This window comes from Sparus aurata, chromosome 3 (genome assembly GCF_900880675.1).
Source record: "Sparus aurata chromosome 3, fSpaAur1.1, whole genome shotgun sequence".
Taxonomy (NCBI): domain Eukaryota; kingdom Metazoa; phylum Chordata; class Actinopteri; order Spariformes; family Sparidae; genus Sparus; species Sparus aurata.
In genome coordinates this window covers 204,000-230,722 of record NC_044189.1, presented here as the reverse complement: position 1 = coordinate 230,722, position 26,723 = coordinate 204,000, and the positions used below count along the sequence as shown (strand labels likewise).

Here is a 26,723-nt window from a genome sequence, read left to right as displayed (position 1 = left end):
TACCTCCCACTCTGCTCACTGCTCATACGAGAGACACACTGGCTCCATGAAAGACCAAACTCCATATTCTCCATCTATAGAGTGGTGCAGCAATAACATGTTTTTGGAGGCTAAACCTGAAGTTAGGATTGCCCTGGTTCCCTCCACAAAAAGTCTATGGGAATTTTCAATCAGTCCTCTTTATATAACATAACTTATATAGCAAGAATCCATCTTTTTGCTCCTTTACTGTCTTTTAGTTCATCAAAGCTAAACAAAGTGTCACCAGGAGAGTCACTGAGTGTGTTTGTCATTCAGGTCTCTGGATTCAGTTGCTCAGAGAGCTCTGTGCTGTTGTCAGGAGCTGCAGGTCAGAAACAAACATCCTGTATTGAACTTTTATAAACAATGAATACAGGAAACAGTGTTGAAAAGGTTAATCTGCACAATAATGTGAAACATGTTTTAATCTAAAACATGAAGTGTGAGTCAGATCAGCTGAAATAGAACCAAAGTAAGTTTTACTTACAAGATGGAGGGATGGTGGCTGAAATCAAAACAAGACAAATAATTTCAGACACAATTGTGAATGCCAGATTATCTTTAGTCACTTTATTCCTCTCTTCTACTCACTCAGACTGAGTATCTGTTTTTACTGAAATCTTTTCTTTTTCTCTCTCACCTTTCTTCTTCTTGTAAATGATGAATCCAGCAGCACAGATGAGAATGAGAACAGGAACAACCACTGCAGCAGTGATGAGGATGGTCACAGACTTCCCTGTCAAATATAATAATAGTTTATTAGGAGAAATTTTCTTCTCCAAGTTTTGGATGCCTGAACATACCCAAAAACTCACCAAATTTGGAATATATGTTACATCCGGTGAAAATCGCGATCCTGCATTGTCACTGGGCGTGGTCGTGACCTGCAGGCTCTGTAGCGCCCCCTAATGTTCTTCCCTGCCTTCCACATGCGCGTAGACGAACAAAATTCGGTACGCAGATTCATCATGAGCAGACGCACAAAAAAGTCTGAGGGCACCATACTGTCACTCCAACAGGAAGTCAGCCATTTTGATGTGTGGCGGCGTTTTTGTCCAATTCATGCCTACTTTGAAAATTATCTTGTCCTAGAGCTTAAACACCACAGTCTTCAAATTAACTCAATTATTTTCTTCATGCCTTGAAGAACAAAAGTTATGGATATCATTCAGCTGCGCCAAACTTTAGTGGGCGGGGCGGTGGAAACCATTTTTTCCTCACGCCGTCAAGCATCGACGCTTTATAACTTCAACATACAATTTCCTATCCACACCAAACTGCTCGTAACTGTAGAGGCTGTCTCCCCGAACAAATCTCAGCATCAATACTTAGTCTGCCATTTTGCTTTTGGCTGCCACTTCGTACTTAAATTATCTCCTCCTACAGATGTAACATCACCGACTTCAAAGTCACTCAGCAGCATCCTCTGACCTTGAAGATGAAAAGTTATGGAAATCTTTATCATACGTCATACCTGCTGGCCACAGTGGAGCGGTCAATTCAAATCCTTCGCCGTAAAGCATTGTGTCCTCATAACTTCTTCATACAATGTCCTATCTCGGCCAAATCTCTCAGAAATGCAGAGGGAGTCGCCCTGATGAGATCTGTGTTGTCATGGGGCGTGGCCGTGACCTGTGGGCTCTGTAGCGCCCCCTATTGTGATGTCCCGCCTCCTACTTGTACATAGAAGGACGAAAATTGGTACGCACATTCATCATGACCAGACGCACAAAAAACCCATTGGATGCAAACTCTCACTCCAACAGGAAGTCAGTTATTTTGATGTGTGGCGGCATTTTTGACAAATTCATGCCAACTTTGAAAATTATCTTGTCATAGAGCTTAAACACCACAGTCTTCACATTAACTCAATTGTCTCTTTCATGCCTTGAAGAACAAAAGTTATGGAAATCATTCAGCTGTGTCAAACCTGGTGGGTGTGACGGCGGACGCCATTTTTCCCCTTTGCGGTCAAGCATCAAGCCCTTTTAACTTCCACATACAATGCCCCATCTCCACAAAAGATGGGGCATTGTCTCGCCCTGAACACATCTAGATAGTCATTCAAAGTCGGCCATTTTGAATTTGGCGGCCTTTATGAAATATTGCCATGCATCATATTTTCACGTCTTCCTCCTGCAGATTGGACACCACAGACTTCACAGTCAGTAAGTATACTCCTCAGACCATGCCAAGACACGCTAGGAAAATCTTTATCCTACGTCATACCTGCTGGCCGGGGCGGTGCCCGCCATTAAAATCCTTCGTCATGAAGCATCAAGTCCTGATAACTCCTTCATACTAATTCCTATCTCGGCCAAATCTAGAGGTAATCTAGAGGGAGTCGCCATGAATAGATCTTTGCATCAATACTGTGTCATATCCATAGCGCCACCCACTGGAAACATGAAGTAAGTTTTATCTCAGTCAATTTGGGGGTCCTACATGCATGTACATGAATGAAATTTGGCATGCATGTGTATTATGACAAGACGCACAAATGACTCATTTACACCCACACTCTTAGTCCAACAGGAAGTGGTCAATTTTGATTAGAAGCACATGAATTTATGGTGTAAGTGATACAAGTCGCCACTAGATGGCATTGTTGTCTTTCAAGTCACATGTATCCTATCTGAATAACCTCTGAATAATTCCATTCAATTCCAGTAAGTCAGCCTCATATTTGTCAGATTTTATTGAAACTTCAAAATGTGGCAGCATGCACTCCTTGGAATAAAAACTAGCAAACAAAGCAGAACTTAGATCAAAAGCTTGACACTGATAGACAGCCATAAATACATTTTTGAAAGAAGGCAAGTGAAGCATTATTCTACACTCATTTATGTGCAGTGATGACAAACATAGTCAGATGTACATGGCATTTGCAGGTAGTTTTGTCTAAATTGCACATTACAACAGGGCATATTTGAAGGGTAATGGGTTGAGCCACATAATGGATAAGTCAGTGGTAGTAAGCCACAGCACACAATTTTCAAATAAGCCAATTTGCTAAGAATGCCATTTGCGTGTTGTGTCTGCCCTGTCAATGTGGCACACAACAAGATGTGTGTACTTGTGATTCTGCCCAACTTTTCCGCGATGAACGAAGTGGCTTCCCCTGCGATATGAAACAACTGAGTGAGTTCTTTGGTAAAACACCGCTACTGCAGGACGCTCGTCAAACCTGGTCACTTGACCGCTGTCCCTTTCCAAAAGGAAGAATCACATCTGGCTGCACTCCACTACCTATCTAAATCTGTGGCATTCCACTTCCATCCTCCCCTATGATGCGCTGCCTTCCTGCCTTCACAGTGACAACAGAAGGCATTGTCTTAGCTGCGCCGGTAGTCGAGTGGTTAGAGTGCATGCCACATACGCAGTGGACCCGGGTTGGAATTTAGGGCGGAGGAAGTTTACTGCAAGCCACAACCCCTCCTTCTCTGTCCCACTTCCAATCTATTCCCTGCAAAAACACAGGTGTCCATGCCTGAATTCCAGACAAAGGCAAAGAGAAGGCCGTAACACTTCACACAACATAACACTGCAGAATTGATTGTCAAAACATACCTGATTACTAAATATTTTAGAAATCATTTACCTGTAGTACATTTGGATTTCTGTGGATTGCAGGAAGTTGTTCTGACTTCACCTGAAAGCGTTAAATACTGGCAGGGGCAACCCACCACGTTACAAACACACGTTGGGAGAAGAGGCTGATATTCACCCCCCGCGTGCACTGTCCCAAACACAGGCAGTTGCCGCCTCCGTGAACAATGATCAAGCAATGGGGCTTAAGCTGCAGCGCGTTTGGACGGCAGCATGCCCCGACATGCGCGCCGACTGCGAGGGCCCGTTCATCACTGCTCGCAGTTTTAATTATTATTGTTTTTGTTGTTGTTCCCATGCACTCCCCTTCAGCACCCTCTGATCTCACTCTTACCTTCATTGGTTCTGATCACTGCTTTGTCCAGTTTGATGATGATGTCCTCCTTCACACCAAAGAGCTGAAACACACAGTCGTACCTCGTCCAGTCTTCAGGTGTGACTGATGAAAGGTTCAGGTCAACACTCATCTGGAAGGTTCCATCGTGGTTGGGGAGAATCTCTCCGTGGTCCACCTCCTCATGAAGCTCCTCTCCATCTTTCCTCCAGACGAGTGAGGCTCTGTGAGGGTAGAAACCTGTAGCGAGGCAGCTGACTGGAGAGGAGGGAGACTTCTGGAGGAGAGACACTGAGGGAAGCTCTGGAGAGTAAAGAGAGAGATATTCTGTTCTTATGATTCACAGTCAGGTCGTCAATCACAGTGTCAATGTTCAGTGGAACTATTTCTATTGTGAAACACTGAAACTGTAAAATCACTTTCCTTAAACTAATTGTGACATCACAGTCTAAGCTTTGATGATGAGTGATGTCACCCAAAGATGTCTGTGATTGGTCAGGACTAAAACAAATGTAAGCACTACAAAAAAGCTGATGTCAGACAGGTTGGATTAATAATACAATGACAGTTCAGTCTGAGCAGCCTATATGAAGATCACTGTGTCTAATAAACTACATCAGGTCAGGTGACTTTACCTGTTCTCAGCAGAACGCTCCTCCCATACTTCACATACTTCTTCAGCTGCTCAGGAAAAATCTGAGTCAAAACAATCTTAATTTGTATCCCTAATTCTTTATTGGCGTCCAATAATAGTTCAGCAGGGAAAGCCTCAGGCCTTAGAGCGACCCAAGTAAATGTATTTGCATCCAATTTCATGAAGTCTTCTCCATCATAACCAATCTGAGCGAAACCTTTGACCTCTCCAGTCTCATCATCCCACTCACAGCCTCCCATCATCTGTACAACATGGACATCTGAGACAGAGACAGAGACTGTAATTAACACTGATTCACAGATGAAACATTCAGTGGAAAGATGATCTTAAAGCGAAACTCTCGCAAAAATGCAACCTAGGCTTTTCTTGTGAATGTATATGAGTCAAACCTTTGTGTAAAAGTATATTTATGACGAAAGAGGCACTTTTAAGATTTACCATATTTTCGTTTTCAAGTCAAACTCATTTTCAGTGGGAGTGCATGGGGCACTTTTACAATAGCATCAACATCTCTATTTTCAAAACACTAAGAAGGCTCGACACAATATGAAACTTTGCTCATAGTACCACCAGGGTCTCTACACATGAACACGAGTTTCATGTTGGTTGGCCTAGGTTTCATTTTGGCGAGAGCTTCACTTTAATAACATTTTACATTGTGTGATGACTGCTGTTTTAAGCTGTCTGTGTTCACGAATCATATTATTATCATTAGTTTGTATTTATCGGCTTCAGCAACAAGTGTAACTAGCAGCTGATTAATGTTGACATGATGAATGACAGGTAGTTGCTGAACCACTGAAGACAAACTGATATGATGGTTTACTTTACATGAATCTCTATTTCAGGTTATGTGTAAAATGATGTTAGAGTTTGAACTGATTGGTATCTTGAGGCCCTGGGTCACTGTGGCAGTGGGGTGTGGTGAAGGCACCATCTGCTGGAGGAGAGGGACAGCTGGACAGAATCAGGTAGAATCAGTCAGCTATATAAGCCCGTTTGTAACCTGGTTCAGGGGCCTCACTTACAAAACTATGCGTAGGATTGACGTCAAAAGGTTGCATACACACGAAACACAGAGTGCGTAAGCACAAAATATAATGATTCATAACCAGTGTTGGGGAGTAACGAATTACATGTAACGACGTTACGTAATTTAATTACAAAATGTACGTAATTGTAATCCGTTACATTACTGTGAGAAAATATGTAATTAAATTACAGTTGCTTTTGGAAATTTCAATGATTACAACTTAAGTTACATTTGAAAAATCGCCGCAAAAGCTCGGATTTATCAAATAGTTTTTCGCCCCCCTGGATTCATGTTTGTTTTTAGTTATTTTCATATCAACATCCTCCTGCCAAAACTGACGCTTGTGATTGGCTCTGTTTGGTCATGTGCCATTCGACTCAACCGACAAACCGTACGGCGGCAGTCAGACTCAGCAGCAACAACAGTGTCGGCGGCGCACAAGATGTTCCTGGGCTGGAAATACAAAACACACTTCATACTGACAGAAGCCAGGCTTCCCTTACAGAGGTGGCTCTCTTTTAACCCGGCTAGATCACCATGGTAACTTATGCTTAGCTCATAACCTGGCCCCGACCAGGTTCTGTTCAGAGTTTAATCATAAAATCGGCTATAAAAGCGCCGCTGTTTCACTATTTAACTCATTTACAGCTGACGTCACCTTTACTTTGAAAGTCCAGTGGAGCTGGATCAGAACGGAGCATTTGTACGGAGGGAGAGATCGCGCTGATCAGCTGCTGTTTACTTTCTCTCTGAGCGTCTCCGCCTACAGATGTTCAGCTGAGGGGATACGCTGCTCAGCTGTTGATCCGACTCGCGTCAGGAGGTCATTTATTAGGCTATAGCCTATTTACTTTTATATACAGTCAGTCACCACTGAAAGAAGTTGTGCGCTCGCAGCAGGACAGATAATTTAACTTAATGTGGCCATGAATAAATTAATTGTTTCGCCTGTTATGTGTTGCCCAAACGCAAATCTTGAGTAGTCTACTCTGTTTTCTCACATTTAAAAAGGTCTTTGTACAGAGACGAGATTTGCTTGTAGCTACAGCACCTAAAAAACCCACTGTAACCTATTTTCATACGCACACCCAGCCTCGCTTTCAATAAAACACACACTGGCATTTTATAATTGCGATCAGTGAAATATATTAAAACAATATAAAACACAGTTTAAAACAACAGTTGTTGTTCCTCTAAAGCTTCATATTTAAAAGCAGCTCAATGTAGAGCTGTCAGAAATTAAAATCAGCCTCCTCTTGTCATATTTGCAGCAACACTGTTGCTTCAGGCTGTGATCAGGCTTTTTTGTATCGCTCATACTCTCTCCATTAAAACAACCTGCTCCTCTTGGCTGAAATCAGCCCGTTGTCGCTCCATTTAGTGAGGAAGTGAGCCTCCTTTGCAGTACAGGCCTAAGGTCAGACTCATAATATATGGTTAAACCTTTGAACTGAAAGGTTAATCACACTATAGGTCTTAAAATGTGAAAATGGTTAGCAGTTGAGAGATTTCATTCAAAATAAAGAAAAGTAATCATAATGTAATCAAATGTAATTAGTTACATTACTTTGAGAAAGTAATTGAAATAGTTACACTACTATTACATTTTCAACAGGGTAACTTGTAATTGTAACCAACTACATTTCCAAAGTAATCTTCCCAACACTGTTCATAACACAGTGTGCAGTTCACCCAGTGTGAGGTGGAAGTTCTTGTCGTGGAGGTGGAGAAGAGGAAGGCTGTATTATTTGGTGGACACAGTGTTGGGTCAATGTAATGCAAATGCTGTTGCCTCAGAAGGTCGGAGTGTGGCCGAACTGAAAAAAAAGTGATCAGACATAAAAGTGGAAGCAAAAAAGCGCCTGGCGTCACACAGGCAGAGCATCTGTGCCACTTGTGGGGGAACGGGCCAACCAGAGCTCACCCCGCTGGATGAACAACTGGCGGGGATCATCAGGGAATCCCTCATCCAAGGAAGAACGACTTAAAGTCTCTGCTCAGCTTCAGTCTGTTATGTTGAAAACTACAGACCAAGCCAGAAACCTCGGTGTAATTATGGACTCAGACATGAATTTCAGCAGCCATATTAAGACAGTTACAAAGTCAGAATATAAGAATATATCCAGGATAAGAGGAAATATGTCTCGGCAGGGTTTGGAGAAAATTGTATCTTCAGCAGACTCGACTACTGTAATGGTGTCCTTACAAGACTCCCTAAAAACTCCATCAGACAGTTGCAGCTGATTCAGAACGCTGCTGCTCGAGTCCTTACAAGAACCAAAAAAGTAGATCACATCACTCCAGTTCTTAGATCTTTACACTGGCTTCCTGTCTATCAAAGAATAGACTTCAAAATCCTGTTGTTGGTTTATAAAGCATTGAATGGTTTCAGGCCAAAATACATTTCTGATCTGCTGCCGCATTATGAACCATCCAGAACTCTGAAATCATCAGGTACCGGTCTGCTTTCAGTCCCCAGAGTCAGAAATAAACATGGAGAAGCAGCTTTCAGTTACTATGCACCACATGTTTGGAACAAACTCCCTCAAATTGCAATTGCAACAATTATTAACAAACACATTTCTGTAGCTAGCTATAAAAATGTAAACTGTTTGATATCTCAGTCAAACTAAATGCTATTAACACCAAATTTGAGATCCTTGGTTGCCTTGAGACTGGGAAGGGATTTTGGCGAAGTTTGGCCACTAGCGGGCGCTAAAAATATGGGAAGTTTATATCTCTTGAACGGCTACACCGGTTTTTACGAAATTTGGTCGGTATGATGTAGGGCCAATCCTGAGGCCATATCTTGAAAGTGGTCATTACTAGTCAATGTGGGCATGGCTTATTACAACAAATCCAAATCGGCACACATTCAGCCATTTGCAGTTCCAGTGCTCTTCCCATCACAGCGAGTATCACGGCTCAGACGTTGCCCTGTGTCTTCACTTTTGCCCCGGGCGCGTCATCCTTTGGAGGCCAACTTCCATGGGCTCTGTGTTGCGCTCGGTCCGAGTCGTGCGGGGGGGCTTGGCCCCCGTTCATAACTGCTTGCAGTTCTAGTTTGTGTTTTGTTTTACTTTGATTTTACTTTTGTCTGTCCATGCCCCCAAATAAACGCACAATTTACCCGCTAGAAATGCCTACTGCCTTCCTTCCTTCCTACCGAGCGAGCGAGCGTGAGCGTTGAGGCTCACAGCCACTTTACAACTAAGATGCAGAACAGTAAAAAGTTAAACAGGCTATAACATGTTACATATTGTACCTCCACTTTGGTTGTGGAGACTCATCAAACTGTTTGTGTTGGCTTTGAAGGTGTAAATATGATGCTTTCATCTTCTGTGTGAGCTTTGCCTGTATTTCCGTTGTCTCCCCCTACTGGCGTTTAAGGGAAATTCATTATTTTCCTGTTTAAGTCAAGTCTTTGTTCTGATAGGTGGATTAGGTCACATGACACTGCCAGGTCATAGTGTAGAGAGTCTGATCAAGAAAGGGCTTTAACTTCTACATGCCATGCAGCCAGCTTGTAACCCCAGCTATCATCGTCATTTCCTCCCACTGTTTGTGCCTAGGAAAAGGATCGCTTGTGAGTTATATTCACATTTTCAGTCAATTCTGTTTTTGCATTATTATTAGGTATTGATGTAGTGCATTTTGATACGTAACGTAACTGTTAGTTATTTGCATGTAACTCACTAATGTTAAATTAATGGTGCACTACATTATTTACAAGTTATGTACAGCTATTTACATTGTCATCTCTGTGAATATATTATGTTATTCAAGTAACCATTCAGTATTTGATGCTATATTTTTCTGTATCATTTCAGTTTTACAAAATTGTGTCATGAGAATGAAGACAACAGTAAAGACCATTCAACTTTACTCCAGCTTCTGACTTTCTCTTGGAGCTTGTTTGCTATCTGTCAATTTGTGTACACACACACACACACACACACACACACACACACACACACACACTGAGGACAGAATAGATGCTCAATGAAATATATAAATATGATATGAAGTGTGTGTGTATGCTGCGAAGGATCAAAATGCAAAAGTTTTAAGTGTAATGTGCAGAACAAACAGCCTCCATTCAGTATGAACACACACTCATCATCACCACTCAGAAATATGATGAAGTCAGTGTGATTCAGTTAAAACAATCTGATCAAGTTGAACAAAACTGAAATTATCTTGGTGTAAAAGAGCTGATCGGAGTGTTAAGTTCAAAGAGTTTAAAGATTTAAAATGTGATCTTACCTGGTGATGAAACGTGACAGAAGAGAAGCAGCAACAACAACGTTCTCATCTTGATTTGACGAAGGCGAGTGAGTGAAGGACCGAGCTGGATCAGCTGTTTACTGTTGTTTATCCTGGCAGAAGGAAGTGAAAGAGTTTCTGTCCTGAGAACAAAAACAGTCCAAACTGCCTCCAAGAGATCGACTCCTCATCAACAACCCTCACATATCTTATTATCTTAAGCCAATCACAGAGCCCGGGAATCAGCATTTCCAGTGAACTCACTCACTTTGTTTTTCATTTAACAATGGCGAGTTACAGATGTGAGTCAGAGATTGGGTCAGACTGAAAGAATTTGTTTTGTCTGAGCCTGTCTTTGAGTTCAAGTGAGCGACACCTGATGGTAAGACTTGCATTCATGCTGGTGTCTTTTAAAAGTGAATTATCTATAAATCACCCTCATCAATTAACCATACATTTATAACTTTGAACTTTACACATCCTGAAAACATCAAACTGTCAATATTTTAGAGACTCCTCAGTTTCACACTAATCATGTTTTAGAGAAGCTCATGTCAAGTGAAGCTCATTCACAGGTCACACCTGAGTTTTGTGGTTAAACTGTGTGATGGTAGAATCAGCTGACTTGAGACACTTTTTGGTAATTGATTCTTAAGACCATCTAATAATCTCTGCATGATGTAATGATATCTTATTAATTCCCATGGGTCTCTTAAATATATATTCAATGTAAAAAATATGTCAAAGTCATTTCTGTAATGTTTGGGACTAAGAATAGTTATAGTTGACCTGATTTGACTCGGCACAAGTGTTACACCCTGTTCAGCAACAGCAGTACATTCCAGCTGTTTTTATTCAATGAGCCAGTTATCAACAGGTCAGAAAGACTCTTTCTATAGAATTATAGTGCAATTACCATGTAGATGTTAGTGAAGGATGAGCACCAGTCAGCAATCACACAGAAACAGGTGATATTGATAATTTAGAGTGTTACTGTAGTCACATTTAATAATTTTCTCTTAGGGTACCTCTGTGAACCATCACCGGTCAGCTCAGAGCTTTTGACATTATTTGCCTCACAATGTTGTATTAAAAAAAAAAAAAAATCCAAAAAGTCACTTCTACCCAAATGATGTGCACATTTGCTGTTGGTATTCAAATAGTATCCAGAGATGACGATTATTGGCACACTTTACAGGGCTCATTGCGAGAGTCAGTAAGTCTTCAAAAGTCTTCAAATTAGGTGAAAATACAGATTTCAGGATTAATAGTATCGTAACAAAATCTGTTTCTGTTTTAAAAAAAAAACATTAAGATTTAAACTTTAGAATGGAGTGTCCTTTGATGTTCTTTCATGTTCTTTGATGCCACCTGTTGTTCTTTGATGTTCTGAAATGTTCTAGAATGTTCCAACACTAAGCAGTACTCGGTGGTTATAGCTGTGAACATTTTAAATGACTATTTCTAACAAACTCAGAGACATGAGGAGCCACGAGAGCAACAAGGGGCAGAGCCAAGCTAGCAGCAGCTGGAAGACACAAGAGTGGACGAGTTGCACGATTTACAGGGAAAATTAGGAAGATCAGACCAGACATTCAAATATGTTATAGAGTGTCGTCATACTGAGAGAGAGAATTTGATTCACAGGGAAAAGAAACTTCTTGAAAAAGTCCAACAGCTTGGACAACTGATTCAGGAGAACAAGGATAAACTCAGACTGGAGTTGATGGCTCAATCCAACATGGGTTTACAGCTCAAGAGCACGTTCAGCTGCTATGACGGACTGCTTCACCTCTATGACTCAGACAACCAGGAGACTGCAGAGCTCAAAGCTGAATGTGTCCACCTGAAAGACATCGTCGGAATTACAGGCCATGGTGAGTGAGAGCAGAACCTTGACTGCAAACCTGAAAAAACTTGAGAGGTTTGATGAGTCGATGATTTTGTTGAAGGAGAGTCTGGTGATGAGACTTAGAGCTCTGATAGCAGAGGAGGAGCAGAGAGTCACTGAAGACGAGAACACAACGATACATGTCCTTCAATCAGAGACACAGCCGGTGAGAAGAACCAGTAGTTTGAGATCATTGTGGAAAAGATTCACCAAGCTCTTCAAAACCTGACGAGTGGAGGACAGTGCCTCTGATGATGCTGTCGCAGCTGATAACTACGACTCAGTGGTTATAACTGTCACCTGAGTGGAGCGACCATGTTCTCTGGGTTTCTGTACGGGTTTTCTCTGGGTGCTCCTGTTGTTTCTGGGCTGTCTTCCTCAAAGGTGTCGGCGTGCAGTTTGGCGATAAAAGAATTCTGCGGAGGCAAGGCTGGGTGGAATGATAGTTTAATCTTTATTAAAACAGATCTCAAGCCTAAGTCTGAACCAGTGTGGCCACACCCAGTGTTTCCAAATCTATGGCAAAGTCCTGCCCTCTGCTCTACCAGAAATCCTCTTGAACCTTCAATCTAGGACTTCTACAAGTAACCACCCCACTTTCTCTGCCTGTGTGGGCCTTTTTAGAGGCCCTTCACCCACACCTACCTCCTTCATCTAATTAGTCACTTTTGTGGATTGAGGGTCCATCTATCCAATAGGCGAGAGAGGAGTTGATCTGCCTCCACTCCATCTGGAAGCATTCACTGTAAAAAAAATGCTAGTGGGTACCTCTGCTATACAATATCTTTCACAACTGTGAAAATCAAAATAAACAAAGTTTCCCACCTCCTTCTAGGTTTGTCTGTCGATTGAGGGAGCATCAGAGCCACATTCTGCTCACATTCATAGATTTCACCACCATTTTTCTTTTTGTTATTAAAAATATAACCATGGAGGCGCGAAGCAGTGCAGCGACTTCTCTAGCTCCCGGAGCTAATACTGTAAATGTTATTGTTAATGTTAATGTTGTCACAGTAGGAAAAACTTTAACCTATAGCAAGGCTAAGCTTTTGGAGCCAAATACCAACCAGCCAGCTACATCGGAACTTAAAACGCAACTCGGCAGATTACAACTATTAAGTGCATCGGAGGGGAGGTACAGACTTCGCCACTTCAGGGGGTAGCGGAGGCGGTGTTCGAGGAAACAGAAAAGGGGCAAGAGAGCAGGGGTGCTAGCTAAGCTTAAGGCTAGTGCCAGCAGACCTGCCATCCCATTACTCTTTCTATCCAACGTGCGTGCGCTGGACAACAAGATGGACTTATTACGGCTGAGACTACGCCAAAAGAAAATGAAGTACTGTTGTGTAGCAATGGCATACCAGACTCTGCTTTCCAACTTGATGATCTTGAAGAATGATGTTCTTCCGCTTGGGTCGCGATCAGCTGTCAGGAAAAAACAAAAGGAGAAGGAGTCTGCATCTACAGGAATAAAAGTTGGTGCACAAACTGTTTGCTGGTAGGAAGACATTGCTCTAAGGCAGTGGAGTATTATTAAATACTTATTAAATGATTATCAAATGCTGGCCACACTACCTGCTACGCGAATTCACAGCTGTTGTCATCGCTGCAGTATACATTCCTCCAGACGCTAATGCCAATGCTGCCCTGAACGAGCTACATGAAGCTATTAGCTCGCTCCAAAAAAACACCCGGAGGCTCTGTATGTGGCTGCAGGCGACTTCATCAGCATGTCACTATTGCCACCAGAGGTGACAATACACTCAACAAAGTGTATACAAACAGACAAGGGACATAAAGAGCTGCCCCCCGCCCCACCCTTTGTGCCTCCAACCACATCTCCATCATGTTGGTCCCAGCATACTGCCCTGTGACTAAAAGAATGACAGCCACACAGAAAACCATCACTGTGTGGCCTGCTGAAGCTGTCCCAATGCTCCAGGACTGCTTTGAAACCACAGACTGGCGGATGTTTAAAGAGGCAGCTACAGAGGGCAATACAGTAAACTTGGAGGAATATTCAGAATCAGTCCTGGCCTACATTGAAAAGTGTGTGGAGGATGTCACTACTACCAAAACAGTCACCATCTCTCCTAACAAGAAGCCATGGCTAAATGCATAAGTGCACCATCTTCTGAAAATAAGGGATGCTGCATTTAAAGCAGGGGATGCAGAGGCACTCAGAGCCGCTCGACGGAGCCTTACAGTGGGAGTCAAGAGAGTAAAGTCCAACTATGCTAAAAAAATACAGGGTCGATTCTTATCTAATGACACGCACAGCATGTGGAAAGGCATTAAGAGCATCACAGACTACAACAGGAAGAGTGCAGAATGCCCTTCTGATCCATCACTACCTGATGCTCTCAACATCTTTTATGCTCGTTTCGAGTCATCAAACACCAGCACCATCGCCATTATACGGCTTAGGCGCGGTGCCCAAGCATTTTTGCCTCCCGCCGAAGCAGGGTTCTCCCCGCTATACCGCTAGGTCAGCCTCGCTATACTCCGTGCGTGACGGTGACGAGCGTCCGTCCGTCCTTCCCCCGGTTGACGGAGTTGATGACCGTCTGTCCGTGTCTCCCCCCGGAGACAGACGGTACTAATCATTTCGGGGGAGAACCCTGCCATCGCCAGGTTCAACATCTGATGAGTCCCCTCTCAGTATAACACCAGCTCAGGTAAGAAGATGCTGCAGAAAATAAAGCCCCAAAAAGCTGTAGGCCCTGATGGAGTTCCTGGCAGGATCCTCAAGGACTGTGCACACCAGCTCTCATCAATCATGGCAGACATTTTTAACATCTCACTGTCACAGGCCACCGTTTCAACATGCCTCAAGACATCTACCATTGTCCCTGTGCCAAAGGCCTCTACAGTGTCTTGTCTCAATGACTATCGTCCAATCGCTCTCGCCCCTATTGTGATGAAATGTTTTGCGAGGCTGGTTATGGCTAACATTAAAAAGTCCATCAATATAACATTTGACTCCCAACAGTATGCCTACAGACCAAACCTATGTGAGGCTGCTGTTCTTGGATTTCACCTCTGCCTTCAACACCATCATACCGCAGACACTGGTGAATAAACTGTCAACTCTCGGACTAGCCCCATCACTCTGCAACTGGGTTCTGGACTTCCTGACAAATAGACCCCAGTCTGTACGGAATAACAACACCATATCCTCCATCAACATCCTCGACACTGGCTCCCCCCAGGGCCGCGTCCTCAGCCCACTGCTCTACACCCTGCTCACTCATGACTGCAGTAACCTCATAGTGAAGTCTGCAGACGATACAGCTGTGGTGGGGCTTATCACCAACGGAGATGAGTCAGCATACAGGCAGGAGGTAAATAGACTGGGACTGTGGTGCAGGGAGAACAACCTTACTCTCAACAACAGCAAAACAAAAGAGATGATAGTGGACTTCCGGAAGAACAGCACTGCCACTCCTCCTCCTCCTCTTCACATCAACGGCACAGCTGTGGAGGTTGTCCCCAGCATCAAGTACCTTGGTGTACACCTCTCCAACACCCTCACCTGGCGTGAAAACACTATGAGCTTTGTCAAAAAGGCTCATCAGTGCCTGTATTTTCTGAGGAAGTTGAAGGGGCTGGGCTGAACTCAAACATCCTCAGCTCCTTCTACAGATGTGTGGTGGAGAGTGTACTGACCTCCTGCATCAGAGTATGGTACTGCTGCTGCAACGAGGCAGGGAAGAAGGCACTGCAGAGGGTAGTAAAGTCTGCACAAAAGACCACCGGATGCCGGATTTCCACCCCTCTCGAACATCTACATCAGCCGTTGCACTGACAGAGCTAACCTGCATCATGTGAGACCCCACCCACCCTGCACATAGACTGTTTTGCCCCCTCCAGGGGTCAGGCTGCTAAACAGCTCAACAATGCTGCACCCTTGATTGATGCATGGCTTAAATGTCCATTCCATTATGGCAATTTATGGGGTTGCACTTAAGTTATTGGCTCTGAATAAATCTTTAGTCTTAGTCTGGATGTTTAGTTTTTCTACTTATTTGTTTATATTTATACATAATTATATGCTTATATTATATGCTTTTTAAGTATCATATTTATTTATATATGTAACTTGGCACCGGGACCTGAGCACTGTGTTTAGTTTTTTTTCCATGTTCCTTGGTGAAGAAATGATAATAAAATGAGTCTGAAGTCTGAAAAAGCAGAAGAACAAGAGGAAGAGGACAGTGCAAAATTATTCAGACATTCAATCTTTTCAGTATTTACAAAAAGTCAAAAGAGAGGAAAAAAATATTCTTTAAAGTTATTCTAAAAATGCAAAGTGTAAACAAATTTATTTTTTAAACATATTGTATGGAAACCCATTTCAGCCACTTATAAAAACAAATTATGAGATACTAAGTCATAATTATGAGATACTAAGTCAAATTATGAACTTTCCTTTTAGCTCAACAGTTTCAGGGATTACATTCACCCTCATGTACCAGCAACATGTCATCAGTGATTGTGTCCCTTCTTCTTTATAGCTCCACAGTTTGGAGCCCACTGATTTAATCTCACGGATTTAAGAGAAAACTCTTTTCTTGACTTCATCTTCATCAGACATTCAATCTTTTCAGCTTTTTTTCTTTTTAAATTCTTCTAACTTTTACTTTAAAAATGTAAAGTGTAAAAGTATTTATTTTTAAAACACATTGTGAAGTAAACATGGTGCTGGTAGGTGTGGCTTCTCTACACAGACATACCCAAAAAAAGCTCCACAACTATCAGGTGAATTTACATGATCTTGGTCTCAGTGGATAGTTCAGATCTCAGAGAATGTGTCCCCATGTACATTTGTATCACCACCTTTAACCTATTCTAGATCAGACAGTAGATAACACCATGATAACAATGATCCTTTGCACAGAGATGCCACTGAAATCATTCAGCAGCTCCTCGACTTCAATTGAACCAAAGTAGACAGAAATACCACAGAGCACATATATTCTACAAAGGTTTCAGTTTGGACAGAACCAGTCAAACCTGGATTCCTTAAAGTGCCCAGTGTGTGTGAGATATTTATTTTATCCACTTGAAAGGGAATCAGGCTCCACAATACAAGTGTCACAGCCCTGTTTGTAATACTGTATATAATACCACTAAACAGCCGTTAGATGGCAGCAAAGACATGTATGAAATAGAGGCTGAGAGTTTCACAGCTGCCCGACCCAAAGCTCTGGTATTAGATGACCTGGGAATGAGACTCAACAATCAACTATGTTTCTCCAGAATCACGTGCTGCATGTTTGAAGTGGGCAGAGCTCTAAAGGGGGAAAAACATGTGACATCACATATTTCTATGCACCTATCAGGAACAGGCTACAGGTTTTGGGTTGCTTGGTTGCTGTCAATCATATAACATGCTGCTACCAATCACACCATGTTGTTTCGTATCATCACTGATGTTTTGTCGTCTCATTTGAAGTCATCCAGAATGTTTGTGTGAATCAAGTGTCTTCATTCAGTCTCTCAGAGAGCTCAGAGCTGTTGTCAGGAGCTGTAAGGACAAACACACTGTTAGTCCATTTATCCTGCACTGACATGCCTTCAAGAAACAACTACAACATGTTGACATTTGCAGCCTGCAGCAGCCTAAACAGCAGCACAGTGATGTAACCTGTCTTTGATGATGCCATCTTTTATTTTATGACCATAAAGAATAATTTATAACATTCTAATCCACAATCTATGTATATAAATTCAATAATGTGTTATAGGTGTCACACAAATAACTAATTCATTCATACATTTCATTATCAATATTTTGTTAGGATTTGATTATTCCAATCTTATTCCACATCATGTTAAAACAGTCCTTGTTTCTGGTATCTATTTTTCCAGAAGAGATTTCAGTGATGATGGGAAAATGATTATTAGCTTCACATCAACTGTTTTATGCCCTGATGATGAGACTGATCTGTCAATTATCAGTTTCCACTTATTTGACTGTATTTTCCAGTAAAAAAAATGCAACTCCAGTGAATGTCACACCAGATAAAATTGTATTAAACAAGTTCCACTCACGACATGGAGGGCATCTGGCTGAAACAAGAAGAGGTCTGTCTGTTTGGGACACTGTCTGCCCGTCGAGTGCAGCAGCTGGAGCCATGATGTCGTGCTGGAGACAGGTATCTGTAAAGAGGTGAGCACAACAGTCTCTGATTTCCTCGAGTCCCATTTGTCCATTTTATTGTCCTGTGACCAGACATCACCCAGGAGCAGCCAGACCAAGATGGATGAGCACGGCTCTTATTCTGAGTCTCTTCCTCTCTGGGGTGTGAGGCCTGGTCAGGTTGGATGATAGAAAGATGCTATGTGCAGTGTTTGTCTCAAAGTCTGCTGCCAATGACAAGCAATCTATTTCTACCAAAGGCAATATGTGTCTCAGAACAACAGTTGAATAAGTAACAGTTTGAATGAGCCACCAGCTGCTGCATCTGTATGCACCACCATGGTACTCTTAATGCTAGTTTTTCTATTCACTCAAATGAAAGAAAGATCACACGGCCCAGAGCCTGCAAGAATGTGCTGAGTGGCAGAAGTATGACAAGGAAGTGGGCATAGTGCCGGGAAGCAACAGCTGATGAGGATGTGATGAAGTTGCTATGGACTTTGGTGACAATCCTTGTCAGCATGGCAGCTGAGAAATTTGATGTCAAGGAGGAACAAGCAGCAAAACAGCCCAACGAGAAAAGCTTTAGGGCAAACAAAATCCCCAACATCAGAAAAGACTGACATAAGACTTGAAGTGAAACAGATGAAGAGGTATGACACCATCGCAAGATGGTCGGCAGTTTATTTTCTTATTACTCTTCTTCAACATCATCTCAGTAGTGACATTATCATGACTCACAGGCTCTGAGTCTTACAGACTTTATTGTTGCTTCTAACTGTGAAATGATGATGGTGATGCTTGTTTCAATTTTTCAAATGAAACTTAAAGACTTAAATTAAAGTTCTGAAATCTTCTTTCTCACCTTTCTTCTTTTTGTAAATGATGAATCCAGCAGCACCGATGAGAATGACAGCAAGAACAACCACTGCAGCAGTGACGAGGACGGTCATGTTACTGGGCTTCACTGTTGAATACAGTAAATTAGGACTGGTACAGATGAAGCAGGTTAGAACAAATTAAAACAATAAAATTGTTTATTAATTATTATTGAAGATGATCTCACTCTTACTTTCGTTGGTCCTGATCCGATCTTTCTCCAGTTTGGTGATGATTTCCTCCTTCACACCAGAGAGCTGAAACACACAGTCGTACCTCGTCCAGTCTTCAGGTGTGACTGATGAAAGGTTCAGGTCAACACTCATCTGGAAGGTTCCATCGTGGTTGGGGAGGATCTCTCCGTGGTCCACCTCCTCATGAAGCTCCTCTCCATCTTTCCTCCAGACGAGTGAGGCTCTGTGAGGGTAGAAACCTGTAGCGAGGCAGCTGACTGGAGAGGAGCGAGTCTTCTGGAGGAGAGACACTGACGGAAGCTCTGGAGAGAGTTCAGTGAAATGATTTCCAGTTTGAAACACTGAGGCAGCAAACTTACTTAACTCATGCTAAATGAACTCTGGCTATCACAGTCTGACCATCAATGGAAAGAAATTTCAGAACAGCCAAAATGTCAGTGTTCACTGATTGGTTAGGACGACATCAAATCTTACAGCTACAGAACATAAACAGAGACAACAATGTAATGTCAGAGTGACTGGAGTGAAAACACAACAGCAGTTCAGTCTGAGCAGACTGTATGAACATGATTGTGTCCATTAAACTACATCAGGTCAGGTGATTCTACCTGTTCTCAGCAGAAAGCTCCTCCCATAGTCCAAATACTTCTTCAGCCACTCAGGGAAAATCACTGTGAGGTAATTCTGATTGGACTTCATTCTAGCTTTGTCAGCATCCCATTTCAGTTTGGTGAGGACAGCCTGTTGTCTTGGAGCGATCCATGTCTCTGTCTTCAGGTCGATTGATAGGAAGTCTTCTCCATCATAACCATACTGATTAAAACCAATAACCTCTCTGGTCTCATCATCCCACTCACAGCCACTCAACCTCTGTAAAATGTGAACACCTGAGACAGAGACAGAGAAAGAAACACCTCACCTCATCACTTTAAGGTTTAATAGCCAACAATGAACAGTGATGCAGCATCGCTGGTTTGAGACAAAACTATTACAGCAGGGACTAACACAAAAACAGGTTTCTCTAGTTTGAACTGTGATAGTTATATTCTGTGTGTTAAAAAATGTCAAGTTGAGCGCCAGTTCTGTGAGGCTTTGACTGGTGAAAAGATTCACCTACCTGTGTGCAGGAAGGAGTTTAGTAAGAGGAGGACATATATGCTGGGTGTGTCCTGTATGTGTCTCTGTGAGAGACCAAGCTGCCACATGTTAGTTTGTTTCAACTTATTCTGCCAATTTGTTCCTGATACATTGTTGATTTAACCTTAATGTTATATGTCCAGATGACATATAGTTTATCTTTTAAGTGATGTTTAAATGCAGCCAGTATTTATAATGTGTATCTGCCTTCACACCAGACTGTGGTGTATTATTTGGAGTTGTTTGATTCCTACTTCCTCTCCTGTAAGAAGTTTAACCCCGTAAATATGGCTCATGGAGTATATTTAGATTCACAATCATTGTGTATTGTTGTTCTGTATTTAATTATTGTTTTTAACAACAGAATCACAGTGAAGGATTACAGAAGACTCATACTTCATGGGTTCATTAATAATGTAAGATACCTTTGCTCTCATGCACTTTTTATGTTACTCAGTTTTGGCATGTATGTAAATATATTGATTAGGGCTGCCCCCGACCAAGGATTTTCTTGGTCGACCAGTGGTCGTCATTTAGAGCGATTAGTCGACTAATCGACGCATATATATACATAAAAAAAAACAAAAAACATATATGTATATATATGCGCCTGTAGAGAGATTTACACAATAAGTAAAACACAGTGAGCTGGATAATTTAGCTTCCCCAATAACCAGGGCATGTGAGCGGAGCGGAGCGCGGAGCGAGCGCGGAGAGATTTCACCGGAGCTGAATGAAATTTTAAGTGAGCGGAGGTCTTTGAGCGGAGCTGTCTGGTATAACTTTGAGCGATGGAGCGATGGAGCGAAGCAGCGAATTCCCACGTAAGCGGGGAGCGGAAATTCTTGCCGCTCAGCTCCGCTCACATGATCTGCCCAGTACACACAATAGTCTAATATTAGCGCATAGAGCAATAATAAAATGTATTTATCTCTGCTTTCAAACGTTCGGGCCGCCATGGGCAGGTAGCTAGGCTACTTACATGTGAGGTGTCTGCACACTTACACATTCAGAGCTAATCTTTAATAGTGATTGTTGTTTTCCCTTACTGTGAGGTAAGAGAGATGGTCGATGGGAAGTTTACATATCTAGGGGCCCCGGAGCCATTAAACAGCTCTCTGTGTGTACATTAAAGGTTAGCTGGAGGACAGATTCATATGGAGCAATCAACTGCATTTATCTCTTATGACAGTTGTTTAGAGTTGATTTAAGATATACACTTCCCTATCAGTATGAAGAGACCATCTGGTCCATTTTAGGCTGTAAGTTCCAAGAAGTGACCTCAGTGGAAGTTAGATAATGTACAGGAGGAGGCAGGTTAACTTCTCCTTCTACTATTGGATAGATGGACCCTCAATCCACCAGAGTGACCAATTGGAATAAGTGGGACGATGCGAGGATTAGACTTTAAAAAGGCCCACACAAGTGAAGAAGGGTGTGGTATTTTGTAGTTTTCCAATATCGAAGGTGATAGGAATTCTGTTAGATTAGAGGGCAAAGCAAATGTCACCTCGCTGGGGGGGAAAGAGCCTGAGCTGGTCAAGAGGTAGAGCAGTACCAGCTAGAAATAGTAGGGCTCACCTCCATGCACAGTCTGGGCTCTGGAACCCAACTCCTTGAGAGAGGCTGGACTCTCTTCTACTCTGGAGTTGCCCGCGGTGAGAGGTGGCGAGCTGGTGTGGGCTTGCTTATAGCCCCCCAGCTCAGCCGCCATGTGTTGGAGTTCTCCCCGGTGAACGAGAGGGTCGTTTCCCTGCACCTTCGGGTCAGGGATAGGACTCTCACCGTTGTCTCGGCTTATGGGCCGAACAGTGGTGCAGAGTACCCGGCCTTCTTGGAGTCCCTGGGAGGGGTACTGGAGAGTGCTCCAACCGGGGACTCCGTCATTCTCCTGGGGGACTTCAACGCCCACGTGGGCAGCGACAGTATTACCTGGAAGGGTGTGATTGGGAGGAACGGCCTCCCCGATCTGAACCCGAGTGGTGTTTTGTTACTGGACTTCTGTGCTAGTCACAGTTTGTCCATAACGAACACCATGTTCAAGCATAAGGGTGTCCATATGTGCACGTGGCACCAGGACACCCTAGGCCGGAGATCAATGATCGACTTTGTGGTCGTGTCATCTGACCTCCGGCCGTATGTCTTGGACACTCGGGTGAAGAGAGGGGCTGAGCTGTCAACTGATCACCACCTGGTGGTGAGTCGGATCCACTGGTGGGGGAGGAAGCCGGACAGACCTGGCAGACCCAAACGTATCGCGAGGGTCTGCTGGGAACGTCTGGCAGAACCCTCTGCCAGGGAGATCTTTAACTCCCACCTCCGGGAGAGCTTTGACCAGATCCCGAGGGAGGCTGGGGACATTGAGTCCGAATGGACCATGTTCTCCACTTCCATTGTTGACGCGGCTGTCCGGAGCTGTGGCCGTAAGGTCTCCGGTGCCTGTCGCGGCGGCAATCCCCGAACCCGGTGGTGGACCCCGGAAGTAAGGGTTGCTGTCAAGCTGAAGAAGGAGTCCTACCGAGCCTGGCTGGCCCGGGGGACTCCTGAGGCAGCTGACGGGTACCGGCAGGCCAAGCGTGCGGCAGCACGGGCAGTCTCGGAAGCAAAAACTCGGGTCTGGGAAGAGTTCGGGGAGGCCATGGAGGAGGACTACCGGTTGGCCTCGAAGAAATTCTGGCAAACCATCCGGTGCCTCAGGAGGGGGATGCAGTCCTCCACCAACACTGTTTACAGTAGAGGTGGGGAGCTGTTGACCTCGACTGGGGATATCGTCGGGCGGTGGAAGAAATACTTCGAGGATCTCCTCAATCCCACTGACACGCCTTCCATAGAGGAAGCAGAGGCTGGGGACTCAGAGGTTGACCCATCCATCACCCAAGCCGAAGTCACTGAGGTAGTTCGGAAGCTCCTCAGTGGCAAAGCACCGGGGGTGGATGAGATCCGCCCTGAGTACCTCAAGTCTCTGGATGTTGTGGGGCTGTCTTGGCTGACACGTCTCTGCAGCGTCGCGTGGCAGTCGGGGACAGTGCCTCTGGACTGGCAGACCGGGGTGGTGGTCCCAATGCGGTTTTCGTCCTGGCCGTGGAACACTGGACCAGCTTTATACCCTCCGCAGGGTGCTCGAGGGTTCATGGGAGTTTGCCCAACCAGTCCACATGTGTTTTGTGGACTTGGAGAAGGCATTGGACCGTGTCCCTCGTGGCATTCTGTGGGAGGTGCTCCCGGAGTACGGGGTCGGAGGTCCTCTGTTAAGGGCTGTACGGTCCCTATACGACCGGAGCAGGAGCTTGGTTCGCATTGCCGGCAGTAAGTCAGACCTGTTCCCAGTGCATGTTGGACTCCGGCAGGGCTGCCCTTTGTCAACGGTTCCGTTCATTATTTTTATGGACAGAATTTCTAGGCGCAGCCACGGGCCGGAGGGGATCTGGTTCGGGAGCCACTGGATCTCATCTCTGCTTTTCGCGGATGATGTGGTCTTGTTGGCTCCTTCGAGCCAGGACCTCCAGCATGTCCTGGGGCGGTTTGCAGCCGAGTGTGAAGCGGCTGGGATGAGAATCAGCACCTCCAAATCCGAGGCCATGGTTCTCGACCGGAAAAAGGTGGCTTGCTCCCTCCAGGTGGGAGGAGAGTTCCTGCCTCAAGTGGAGGAGTTTAAGTATCTTGGGGTCTTGTTCACGAGTGAGGGAAGGATGGAGCGTGAGATTGACAGGCGGATCGGTGCAGCGGCCGCAGTAATGCGGTTGTTGTATCGGTCTGTCGTGGTAAAGAGAGAGCTGACCCGAAAGGCGAAGCTCTCGATTTACCAGTCAATCTACGTTCCGACCCTCACCTATGGCCATGAACTTTGGGTCATGACCGAAAGAATAAGATCCCGGATACAAGCGGCTGAAATGAGTTTCATCCGCAGGGTGGCAGGGCGCTCCCTTAGAGATAGGGTGAAGAGCTCTGTCACCCGGGAGGAGCTCGGAGTAAAGCCGCTGCTCCTCCACATCGAGAGGAGCCAGCTGAGGTGGCTCGGGCATCTGTTTCGGATGGCCCCGGGACAGCCTGTTCTTGGCATGTCCCACCGGGAGGAGACCCCGGGGAAGAACCAGGACACGCTGGTGTGACTATGTCACTCAGCTGGCCTGGGAACGCCTTGGGATCCTCCCGGAAGAGCTGGAGGCAGTGTCCGGGGAGAGGGAAGTCTGGGTGTCCCTACTCAGGCAGCTGCCCCCGCGACCTGGCCCCGGATAAGCGGACGATAATGGATGGATGGATGGATAGAGGGCAAAGCATTGGGCAGGAATTTGTCATAAATTTGAGAAACCCGGGTAACGGCCGTGCCTGGACGGACGCTGGCATTGAGATCTGTTTTCAATAAAGATTGCTCTAACATTCCACCAGCCTTGCTTCCGCAGACTCATTTATCAACATACTATACACCGACACCTTTGATGAAGAAAGCCCAGAAACTACACATGTTTAAGGTGTTACATCATGTTCGTCATGGAGGAGTGATAGGCGAAGTTTTTCTTGCAAAGTTTGCATGTCACCTTTTCGGGGTCATCCTTCTTCTTTTCAAAATGATCCCATATTTTAGACGTCTTTCCCGACATGGTTGGCTATTAATTATTAACTGTCTAACCGCGATGTCGAAGGGACCTGCCGTGTTAAAAATAAACACTGACAGTTAGTTGAGTGAGTGTCATGACTTCCTGTATCTGGCCCTTCAAATTAAAAGCCCTACAGCCTTCACATAGATTTTGACTTAATTTTGAGAAGACACGGCTCCGAATGTTTTAATTTTTTTCCTGCGACCAATCGACCAGTTAAATTTTGGTTGGCTGATGAGTTTTTGAACGACCAGTGCTTGGTCGACTATTTGAGGGCAGCCCTAATATTGATCTTTATTTGCTGTTGTACAGAAATCATCCTGTCATCCATCCATCTGATCGAGCATTCCAAACTCAATAAATGATTTAAAGGTTTTTGGATCCTCGTGTTTAAATGTGCACACCAGTCAGATGTTCTGTGGTCCAGTCGTCCCCTGAAGCAGTATTAGTCAATAAAGTATTCAGTCTTTTTCACTGTGCATGATGGAAACTTTCTTTCAGCCCAGGGAGGCTGATAAAATCAATTCCAAATATTTCTAATACAAATCCTACTAAATTAGTTTTATAATGATAAATAACAGTTCATGAAGTAAAAGGTGAAATATAACATAGTACATACTGTACCTCCACTTTGGTTGAAGCGCTGTTTCAAACTATTGATTGTGAGTTTGAAAAAAGTTGGCATTATGTCAAAACATGCTCCTTTGTAATACTCCAACTGGTGAGGATCATCTTCCAATACTTTTTTCATCCAGTCGTGTTTTAGATCAGTTGTCTTTTTGCTGCCGTCACAGTAGCCCACCAGAATTTCATCAACCACTGCAGCTACAACGCACTCCGGGAAGTCTGGGAGTCCAGAAGATGCAGTTGTGATAAACTTCAGGGAGTGTTTCACTGCAGGACAGAAGAGGTTTATACATTCAGTATAAATACACGTCATCATTACACTCATCATAAATATGATGTCATGATAACACTTTAGGTTAAGGCCTGCCATCTACAGCATGAATCTTCTTATCTAACTCATCTGTTACCTATTCTATCATTACAGGGTTACAGTACGGCCCACCAAATACTGAGAAGCATTTTGGTGTTTGTACAGACTTCTGTAAGAGAAGTGACACTCAAAGTACTTTAACTATCAGGTCACTCTTCTAATATCAATGTGATCATCCTTTACGGCTGTAATATATTGATATTATACTGTTACTATGATAAGAGACTATATATCATCATAGATTGTGGATATTGTTATATCATGATATAAGTGTTGTCTGTTCCTGGTTTTAAAGGTGACATTACTTGATTGTTGACTGTTGTTGTTCTTCTAATACTTGTATTTGCACATGTCGTCATTGTATCCACTATTTATATTATATTGTGTACAGTGAAAAAGCCTAAAAATATTGTCATTATTCTAACAACCCATGTTTCACCCCACACTTACAACATACAGCCTCCAGTAACACAGCACAGTAATACAGGCTTTAGGACTACAGTATGTTCCTGACAACAGACTTTGATCTATGCTTGTTCTAAAGTTTAACACAAATCAAAGTTATTTAGGAACTATAGAGGAACATCCTAATTCATTTTCATATTATCTGAACCCTGAGCTGGACAGACTGGTTGATCTGAAATATAAAGACAGGCAGCCTCCATCTTCAGGTCACTAGTTTACTGCTGAACTGTTCTGTGTTTCATAAAATGCTTTCAGAAGGTAATTCAAAGAAAGTTATCTTACCTGAAAATGCAAAGTGGCTCGAGAGAAGCAAGAGAATGAAGATCTTCATGTTTTGATGAGAAGTAAGTTTGATCGACTTCACAACTGAGTTGAGTCAGTGGAGTTGAGTCTTCATGGTGTGAATAAAGGGAGGAGGTGTTTTCTGTTTGGATAACACGCCTCCTTCCTTACATCACTGTGTCTTTAGCTCCCCCCAGTGGAGATGAGAGGATTAGACAGGAGT

The 26,723-nt window shown here is 43.7% G+C and overlaps 1 protein-coding gene across 1 annotated transcript; it reads right to left on the bottom strand.

The window, feature by feature from the left end:
- LOC115578595 (major histocompatibility complex class I-related gene protein-like) lies at positions 1 to 26,723 on the bottom strand. Its single transcript, XM_030411640.1, has 7 exons — positions 26,501 to 26,723; positions 25,381 to 25,650; positions 19,633 to 19,911; positions 19,024 to 19,326; positions 18,817 to 18,918; positions 509 to 526; positions 1 to 343 (listed from the first exon to the last, which is right to left on the bottom strand). Exons 1-7 carry the CDS (start codon positions 26,547 to 26,549, stop codon positions 294 to 296), a joined length of 1,071 nt encoding a protein of 356 aa, XP_030267500.1. The 5' UTR covers positions 26,550 to 26,723; the 3' UTR covers positions 1 to 293.